This window comes from Rhincodon typus, chromosome 7, assembly GCF_021869965.1.
Source record: "Rhincodon typus isolate 14 chromosome 7, sRhiTyp1.1, whole genome shotgun sequence".
Lineage (NCBI taxonomy): Eukaryota > Metazoa > Chordata > Chondrichthyes > Orectolobiformes > Rhincodontidae > Rhincodon > Rhincodon typus.
The window spans coordinates 55,474,474-55,484,562 of NC_063338.1; the positions used below are offsets into that span (position 1 = coordinate 55,474,474).

A 10,089-nucleotide genomic window follows, 5' to 3' on the forward strand; every position below is an offset into this window, starting at 1 on the left:
AGAACATTGGTGCTTCATTGTCAGGCAACCAGTTGACTACCAGCAACAAATTATTGATACCATTTGAATTAACCTTTTTTGTACTGGACTGTTTGCAGGCAATATTCCTGGACAAGCTCAGTGTCTGAACCCCTGGCCACAGAGTGACTTGCTGAAGGTGAGAAGAAATGAGGCACAACATCCAGTAACATATGATTCACCAGATGAATTGAAAGTAGCATTAGAAAGAGAAAGACACTGCAAGGTGAAAATATATTCATCTGTATTTACAAATTACTTGAAGGAAACCATCATCTCTGCGTTTCAGTGTAGTTCCCCTTCTCTCTCGCTCGCATGCTGTCTCTGCCTTTTCTGCCATTTGACAAGTATGACAGGTATGATGAAATTCAACCACATCATATGTAATCCAGGCCAATAGAAGTGCTTTTGTATCTTAGTCCTCCTCACTCCTAGATGACCTCCTACAGGTAATTCATGTACTACGTGTAATACTTCCTGTCTGTATGCTACTGGCAACACAATCTGGTGCACTTCTGCCCATTTCCCCTCTGCACTAACTTGCCAAGGTTTCCATTTTGTCTTAGGATTCTATCCTTGAGATAATAACACTCGGGAATACATTCTGATTCCTTTTCCGAGCAGGCTTTATGACATAGATCTTTTATTGTCTCGTCTTTCTTTTTGTGGTAACTCCAGTCATCTTTCAGGACTAAACATCTCTGCCTGATCTTCTCCCTATTCAGGTTTTTCCTTTACCATTTCATCAAACAGGGTGTGAGCTAACTGGATCTCAACTCCCTCATCTTTCTCTTTGCTTTTTCCTTCTTGCTGTAACTTAAGACTCTGGGATCTTGTTACCACACAGTCCAGAAAAATTCCAAGGTAGTTTTCTTCCATCTCCTCAGTTCCCTGGTTCTCCTTCAGCTTCTCCACTGGGAGAGGCATCACTCTGACCTTTGATCCTGGTAGGTTGTTTCCAAGAACAAACTGTATTCCTGGAATTGACACTCTTTCAATCACTCCCACTTTCACTCCCCCAGTCTTGATTGGACTTTCCAACCTGATCTTAAACAGGGGATCGCTAAATCTCTTTCCATCTATCCCACAGATTACCACTGTCTTGGGTAACGTTTCAGAAGGAGTGCAAGTACTTTCAGCTCCCATATCTCTCAATATTTTAACTTCTTTACCTTCTCCCCCTGTTCTTCCTGAGTAAACCTTCACCACACAGGTGAAGTCTTTGTGAGATCGGGCACTATCTCACTGTTCAGCTCGTGATTAGGCTGTGCACTCTCTTGCAGCTCCCTGACTTCTTTTGGGAATTCCTTCACTACCTCAACAAATCCCACTGGTTTAGCCTCTTTTACCACATCCTTTTTCCCAGTGCCTCTGTTAATACACCAGCACAGTGACTTTGTGTGTCCCACCTTTTGACATGGGAAACACCTGAGGCCTTTCACCCTCTTGGGTTTCTTTTTCCACCTGTGGTAAACTGTTCCCATTGTGATCTACTTTTTGTTTTTCATTGAAGGAGCTCTCTTTTTCTCAATTTCTAACCCTCCCAGAATGGAATTGCTGTCAGAAGCTAGATTTCGATTTATGCACTAATACAAATTCATTCGCCATCTCTACGGCTCTTCTTACTTGGGTAACTTTCAGTTCCTGAAAACCCAAATTTTCAAACCCAATTCTAGCCTGTTTGCTAACTGTAAAAGTATATTTTTCCTCTGTTTTTTGAAACTTTCTTAGCAAATTTGGGAAGCATCCTCAAACCCCAGAAACTCTTTAGCGATGTTAAGAGCCATTTCTCTCACTTTTAATTTAACCAACCACAAGTAACCGAAATTAAACAGATTTTTCTCAATAAGTTCTATTTTAAAGATCTAGAACACTAATCCCCAAGACTGTTTAAAATCTGTCCAGATCCATTCATATCCCGTACACAAACTGGCCAGATCCTGGACTTGAGCCCCCAAACTGTTATAGAGAAGGGGAAAGTTGAACCCCTCTGAAAGATAAACTGAAACACAAGCCCCAATCTGTTGCGGCGGGGAATAGCGGTTCCCTTCTAATGATTAAACATGAAACACCCAGAGATGCTCGCCTCATCTTTATAATCTGTTAAGAGTGGTTAAATGAAAGAGAATTCCTAATATCCACTTTATAAGTAACAAGTAACAATTTATTTATTTAACCCAGCAGTGAACAAATAAACAGAATTACGAACAAACTGAACAACTCCCCCGACCCCTGACTACTTACTCCCTCAATGGCCTACGTTCTACTGGGACACTGTTCAAATAAATACAAGTCCCATTTATATAAATCTAATTAAAAGACAACAATAAATTAAAACTTAATTTCTCCAAATTCACACAGACTGTGTCTTTTGGAATGCTCTGCCTTCTCCGTTACACCACAAACGCCTTTCTTCCACTGATTCTGCTGTCAGGGGTGTTTTTCTCTGTAATTTCTTCAGTGAAGACTTTGAGCTAAAATGCTGTGGTACCTTTTTCTGATAGATGGTGCTTTCTTAGAGAGCTTAGCGATTTCTTGCGAGAGCTCGAGGCTTATTTGTCAGATGGCGGGCTTGCTTTCCCCTCAAATGACATTTGGCTCTCGCCCCAATTTTCAAAAACCCTCGGCCTATATACCTCCTGATGATACATCAATTTTTTATGATGTGATTGGTTTCAGGTTGTCAAAACCATCAGTTTTAAATTCAATTGGTTTTCTGTATCTAGGTGCTTGTTTTAAATTAATTGGCTAAATTCAAACTTATTATCTCGATACCAAAACAAAACTGCTGTTTTGCCTGCCAACTGTAAGTTTTCATCCACCTGTTTCAATTTTGGGGCTGTCTGTACAGTACGTGCAACTTCCAAGCACAGGCAAAGCATAATTTTTTGTAAAGGGACCGTACACTGCTTTTTTTTTTCCCCCACTACCATTTTTACCAACAAATTCTAACCTCCTGCCTCCCAATTCATAGGTATTCCACCCAACTTCGCAACGGTAGTAAAGCATGATTCCCAAAGCTGGACACAGTACTCCAGCACTAGTGTGCTATATAAATTCAACACAGCATTCTTCCTTGGTCCTCTGTTCCTGTTAATTAAGCATCTAGACTTTATCAGCTGGTCTTTCAACCGTCCTGCTACCTGCAAAGACTCGGGCAGATATACACACAAGTCCCTCTGCTCCTGCAGCCTCCTTCAGAGTTGCGACCTTTAATTTAGATTTTTTCGTTATTTTACACACAACACTGGCATAGAACTGACAAGATGGAAAATTGTCCAAGCATGCGACGTACATACAAAGCAGGACAAGTCCAACCCATCCAATTACCATCCCATCCAATATGTGGACAGATTATGGAAAAATGTAAAAACAACAGGGTAGTTGTGATGGGTGATTTTAACTTTCCCTATATTGATTGGGACTCCCTTCGTGCCAGGAGCTTGGATGGGGGCAGAGTTTGTGTGTCCCCCTGGACATGTCTAACAAATTCTTGAAGCAATATGTAAATAGTCTCAAGTAGGGAAGGGGCCATACTAGACCTGGTAGCGAGGAATGAGCCCAGTCAGGTGATCAAGGTTTCAGTGGAGGACTATTTTGGGAATAGCTTTTTGCATTGGTATCCTCAAAGGAGAAGGATATGGTGGACGGTGATTCTAGACGCAGGTATGTTGACACTAGGATATGTCGATATAAAAAAGGAGTTGGTGTTGAGTGTTTTGAAAAGCATGAAGGTAAACAAGTCCCAGGACCTGACTGGATCGATCTCAGAATACTGGGGGAGTAGAGGGAGGAATTTGCTGGAATCTTGTACAAAATCTTTGTATCCTGTCCATGGCAGCACGGTGGCTAAGTGGTTAGCATTGCTGCCTCACAGCGCCAGCGACCTGGGTTCGATTCCACCCTCAGGCGACTGTCTAATTGTGTTCGCACATTCTCCCCATATCTGCGTGGGTTTCTTCCGAGTGCTCAGGTTTCCTCCCACAGTTCAAAGATGTGCAGATTGGGTGGGTTGGCCATGCTAAATTGCCCACAGTGTCCAGGGATGTCCAGGCTAGGTGGATTAGCCATGGGAAATACAGGGCTACAAGGATAGCCTGGGATGCTCTTTGGAGGGTCGGTGTGGACCCGATGGGCTGAATGGCCTGCTTCCACACTGTCGGGATTGTCTGGTTCATTAGTCACAGGAGAGGTCCGGAGGACTGGAGAATAACCAACGTTATTCCTTTGTTTAAGAAGGGCAACAGGGATAATCTGGGAAATAACAGACCAGTAAGCCTTATATGAGTGGTAGGCAAATTAATTGGAGAAGGTGGTTAGTGACAGGATTTACTCTCATGTGGAAAAATATGGACAATAGCAGTAGACAGCATGGCTTTGTGTGGTTGAAGTCATGTCTCACAAACATGATTGAGTGTTTTGAGGAAGTGACAAAGATGATTGACCATAGGGTGGTGGATATTGTCTACATGGACTTCAGCAAGGCGTTTGACAAGGTCCCTTTTGGCAGGCTGATACAGAAGGTAAAGTCGCATGGGATCTGCGATGAGCTAGTAAGATGGACACTGAACTGCCTTGATCCTAGAAGACAGACTAGCGGTGGAAGGTTGTTCTTCTGACTGAAGATCTGTGACCAGTGATGTTCTGCAGAGATAAGTGCTGGGGTCCGTGTTGTTTGTAATACTGTAAGTAAATGATTTGGAGGGAAGGTCATCTGATAAATAAGTTTGTGAACGGCCCAAAGATTGGGCGAGCTGTTAATAATGAGGGGGATTGCCAAACCATACAGGAGAATGTAGATAGGCTGGAGACTTGGGTGGAGAGATGGCAGATGGAATTGAATTCTGATAAATGTGTGGTGTTGCATTCTGGAAGGTCTAATGCATGAGGAAAGTATACAGTAATTGGCAGAACCCTTGACAAGCATTAAATAGAGATCTATGCATACAAGTTCACAGTTCCCTGAAAATGACAACACAAGTAGATAAGGTGGTCATGAAGGCGCATGGCATGCTTGCCTTCATCGGTCAGGGCATAGTGTATAAAATTGGCAGGCCATGTGACCTAAAATCCTATACAGTTGCAAAATTTGAAATATTGCATACAGTTCTGGCAGCCACACTATCAAAAGGACGTGGAGGCTTTGGTGAGGGTATAGAAAATATTTGCTCGGTTTGGAGGGTATTAGCCAGAACGGTACACAGTATTCCAGTTGTGGCCTAACCAAAATTTTGTACAGCTGCAACATAACATTCCTTCTCTATGAATTTATGCCTCGATAAAGGCAAGCGTCCTGTATGCTTTGTTAACTACACTGTTAACTTGTTCTGCCACCTTCAGGGCTCTGTGGGCAAGCACCCCAAGATGCCCCTGTTCCTCCAAGCTTCTTAATATCTCACCATTTATTTGAATAACTCCTCTTGTTACCTCTTCCAAAGTGCATCACCTCTCACTTTTCAGGGTTAAATTCAATCTGCCCGTCTGACCAATCCATCTGTTTCCTCCTGTAATTAATACATACTTCCTCACTGTCAGCTACCCAGCAAATCTTTTATCACCGGCAGCCTTACTTATCATTCCCATCCATTCGGTTTGTATATATCATAAGCAATAAGGGACCCAGAACGGATTCCTGTGGTATGCCACTGAACACCAGCCTCCAATCTCACAAACAGCTTTTACCACTACCCTCTTGTTTCCTACCACTAAGTCAATTTTAGATCCAACTTGTCACTGTACCCTGGATCCCATGAGCTTTTACCTTTACTATCAGTCTCCCATTTAGGCCCTTGTTAAAGGCTTTGCTGAAATCCAAATAAATTACTTCAACTGCACTACTCTCATTTACACACCTGGTCAGCTCTCAAAATTCAATCAAATTTATTATGCATGACCTCGTTTTGACAAAGCCATGCTGACTACCCCCGATCAAATCTTGTATTTCTAAATGGAGTTGAATTCTCTCCTTCAGAATTTTCTTCAGTAGTTTTCCCACCACTAATGTGAGACTACCTTGTCTATAATTCTCTGCTTTATCTCTATCATCTTTCTTGAGAAGTGGAACCACATTAGCTGTCCTCCAGTCATTTGGCACCTACCCTGTGGCCAGAGTGGAGTTAAAAATTTGGGTCTGAGCTCCTGTAAGTTTCCCCCTCCTTTCCTACAGAAGCCTGGGATGTAACTTGTGGACAAAGGGATTTTTCTACCTTTTGAGCCTGCCAAAACCTCCAATATCTACTTACTCTCTATGTCGATCTGCCCAAGAACTTCACCATCTCTCTTCCTGAAATCAGTACGACGTCGTCCTGCTCCTGAGTAAAGACAGATGTGAAGTACTCATTTAAGAGTGTCCTCCAACTCAATGGACAGATTCCCCATTGGTCTGTAATGGGCCCTTCTCTTTCCCTGGTTATACTCTTTCTGTTATACATGCAGAATATCTTGGGATTCTCCCTAATTTTGCCCTCCATTGTTTTCTCATGCTGCCTCTTTCCTCTCCTAGTTACTTTCTTAAGATCCCCCTGCACTTTCTATACTCCACCAGGGCCTCTGTTGATTTCATAGAATCCCTACAGTGTGGAAGCAGGCCATTTGGCCTATTGAGTCTACACTGACCCTCCGAAGTTTAGATGTGCTGCAGTGCTCCAATAAAGCTCAGTGCAAGCTGGAGGAATAACATCTCATCTTCTGCTTCGGAACCTTACAGCCTTCAGAACTCAGCATCAAGTTAACATCGCTGGACCGTTAATCCGGAGACCCAGATAATGGTCTGGGGACCAGGGTCCAAATCCCACCATGGCAGATGGTGAAATTTGAATTCAATAAATATCTGGAATTAAGGATCTAGTGATGACCGTGAATCTATTTCAATTGTTGGGAAAAACATCTGGTTCACTAATGCCCTTCAGGGAAGGAAACTGCCATCCTTACCTGGTCTGGTCTACATGTGACTCCAGACCCACAGCAATGTGGTTGACTCTTAACTGCCCTCTGGTCAGTAAATGCTGCCTGGCCAGCGACTCCCTCATCCTTTGAATGAGTAAGGAAAAAAAAGAGCATCCCACCTAGACCTATCCCCCAACTATCCCCATAACCCTGCATTTTCCTTGGCTAATTCACCTAGCCTGCATATTCCTGGACACTTCTACAAGTCCAACTGACCTAACCTGTACATCTTTAGACTGTAGGAGGAAACCGGAGCACCCAGCAGAGACCCACGCAGGCAAAGTGAGAACGTGCAAACTCCACATAGACAGTTGCCTGAGGTTGGAATCAAAACTAGGTCCCGAGCACTGTGAGGCAGCAGTGCTAACCACTAAGCCACCGTGCTGCTCTAATACCTGCTAAAAGCTTCTGTTTTCTTTCTAATCCAGTCCTGAATATTCCTAGACATCCAGGATTCTCTGGATGCTCCTATGTTTCACCCTAAGGTGAACTTGTTGGGCTTATACTTTGCCCATTTTCTTTTTTGATGCCCCTGCCCCTCCCATTGTTCTACAGTACATTTTCTGACAAGTAGCTATTACTAGTCTGTTTTGGCCAGATCCTACCCTATTTTGATAAAATCTGCCTTCGCCATACTCAAAATCCTTTTTCTGCAGATCATCTTTATCCTTTTCTATAACAAGCTTAAACTGTACTGTCACGCAGTCGTTGTCAATAAAATGCTCTCCCACTGCCACCTGTCCAGCTTTGGTCCCAGAATTAGGTTCAAACACTGCACCGTCCCTTGCTGGACCCTCTGTGTGTTGACGTAATTTTGATTATCCCAATTTATGTTGGAGAAATTGAAACTGTAATGGCCTATTATTGCACATCTCAGCAAATTGTCTACATAACTTCCCCTCTATTTCCTGCTGACTCTGTTTGCGGGCCTAGAATAGACTCCCATCAATGTGACTGACCCCTTTTTATTCCTAAACTGTACCCACAAAGACCTATTTGAAGACTCTGTCTACATTATTAACCCTCCTTACTGCAGGAGCTGCTCCTTAATTAATAATGCAACATAACATCCTCATTTACACACTTTCCTGTCCGTCCTGAAGATCCTGTACTCAAGAATGTTGAGTTGCCAGTTCCGCCCCTCCCTTGACCACATCTTTGTATTGGCAATTCCATGTGTCAGTCCATGCCTTTAACTTATCATGTTTTTGTGTTGAAGTTGTAGAATGGGACTTAATCAAACAATATCCTGAATCAGATGCAATAGTGCTATCGTCTAAGCAGTAACTGACACTAATAAATAGGGCAGCTCGTGTGATAGATATCACTAACGGAGTAACTTGGTGACTGTTCCATTATGCTAGTCTATATTCTGTGACTTAATAAGTAGAAGTAGAGCAGGCAGAGAGTATGGAAAATGTAGTCTCCAATTAGCATCTGGATAGCAGTTAGAGTACAGGGGTAGATACTGAACTTGTATCATCCAATGTTTTATTTTATCACATGCTTCATGTTTGGTCAAAGTGTTGATCAATCTTGTATAAATTTTCATTGTTTCAACTTCCAGTTCTACTGGGGAGACACAGACTTGGTGACTGCTTTGCGGAACACCTGCGTTCTAGTGGTAAAAATGACCATAAGCTTCGAGTTCCCTGCCAGTGTGGAGGCAGGCCATTTGGCCCATTGAGTCCACACTGACCCTCCGAAGTTTAGATGTGCTGCGGTGCTCCAATAAAGCTCAGTGCAAGCTGGAGGAATAACATCTCATCTTCTGCTTCAGCACCTTACAGCCTTCAGAACTCAACATCAAGTTAAACAATCTCAGAGCATGAACATCCGCTTCCTGGTATATTAGCAACCCCACTATACCAGATATTGGCTTTGAAATGGGTTGCTTTCAGTACAGCCAACTCATTTTCAACTATTCATAGTCCCCATCATCACCTATCTAGCTTAATTTCTTCCCTGATCACATATCAATAATCCCTTTGCCTGCCTATCTTTCTGTCTCTCTGCCTGTCTTGCACGCTCTCTCGCCCGCTCTCTCTCTCACCCCTCCCTCCCTCACCCCTCACCCCCTCCCTCCCCCCCACCTCTCTCTCGCTCTCGCTCTGTCTGTCTTGCCACTCCTCCCCACCCCCTCTACGCCCATCATCCTCTGTCATCAGCATAAATGTCACCTTTTCCTCTAGCTGCTTCTAGTTCTGAAGAAGGGTCACAGGACTTTGCTTTCTCTCCACGGATGCTGCCAGACCAGCTGAGTTTCTCCAGCATTTTCTGTTTTTGTTTGTTCCAGTTCTATTTCTATGCAGCAAATCTAATGAGGCCTGTGTGCTATGATTTTTATGGTGCATTGACACCTATGATAAACCACCAGTAATGAGCTATATATTCAATACAGTGCTTCTTTGTGCAACATATGTGAAGTAATCTGACAATGGAATAAAATTGGATTAATTGTGCAGTCTCCAAATAAAATTGTATTTGGTCAGATGATTGTTTTATATTTTTGAGCCACCTATGAATATTCTGATTTACCCAGGTACTTCGTTGTTTTAATACGTCCTGACACAACATTGTGTAGGTTTTTGTTACTTTTAATTGTTTTATATTTCTAGGAACAGTTAACAACTGAAAATAGTAAGTTAGAAGAGCAGATAAAAGATTACCAGCAAAAGCAAAAAGAACTTAAAAGAAACCTTGAAGAAAAAGATGAAGAACTCAGACAACTGAGAAATGAATTAATGGAGCATACTGACTTCTTCACACATGGTAAACAGGTCTACTGTAGACCAGACTCAAAGGTAAGATGAGAAAATTAGAATGTGGTAATACTTCCCACTATAATTTTTAGAAGCTGTCTTGCACAAGGCCCAAGGTGGGGAGATTTTGGGTTGAAACTCAGCTGCATGGTTTGGAGGGAATAATTGTTGTGTGACTACTTCCAGTCATCAATTCAAGAACATCTATAAGGACATGGGAGTAAAAGCAAAATACTGCAGATGCTAAAGGTCTGAAATAAAATGTTAAGTGCTGGAGAAACTTTACAGGTCTTGCAGTATCTTGAGAGGGAAACAGTTAATGTTTCAAGAGATAACAAGGTGTAGAGCTGGATGAACACAGTGG

The 10,089-nt window shown here is 42.6% G+C and overlaps 1 protein-coding gene across 3 annotated transcripts in view; it reads left to right on the forward strand.

Annotated features, from left to right (window-relative positions):
• LOC109923490 (TRAF family member-associated NF-kappa-B activator) overlaps nucleotides 1-10,089 on the forward strand; it is a 78,071-nt gene that overhangs the window by 35,937 nt on the left and 32,045 nt on the right. For 2 of the 3 annotated variants that reach the window (XM_048599547.1, XM_048599546.1), the window contains 2 exons: nucleotides 99-244; nucleotides 9,582-9,767. In XM_048599547.1, coding sequence (XP_048455504.1) covers nucleotides 99-244; nucleotides 9,582-9,767 — 332 coding nt within the window. The remainder of the gene's footprint in view (nucleotides 1-98; nucleotides 245-9,581; nucleotides 9,768-10,089) is intronic. The other variant, XM_048599548.1, reaches the window with a different exon arrangement.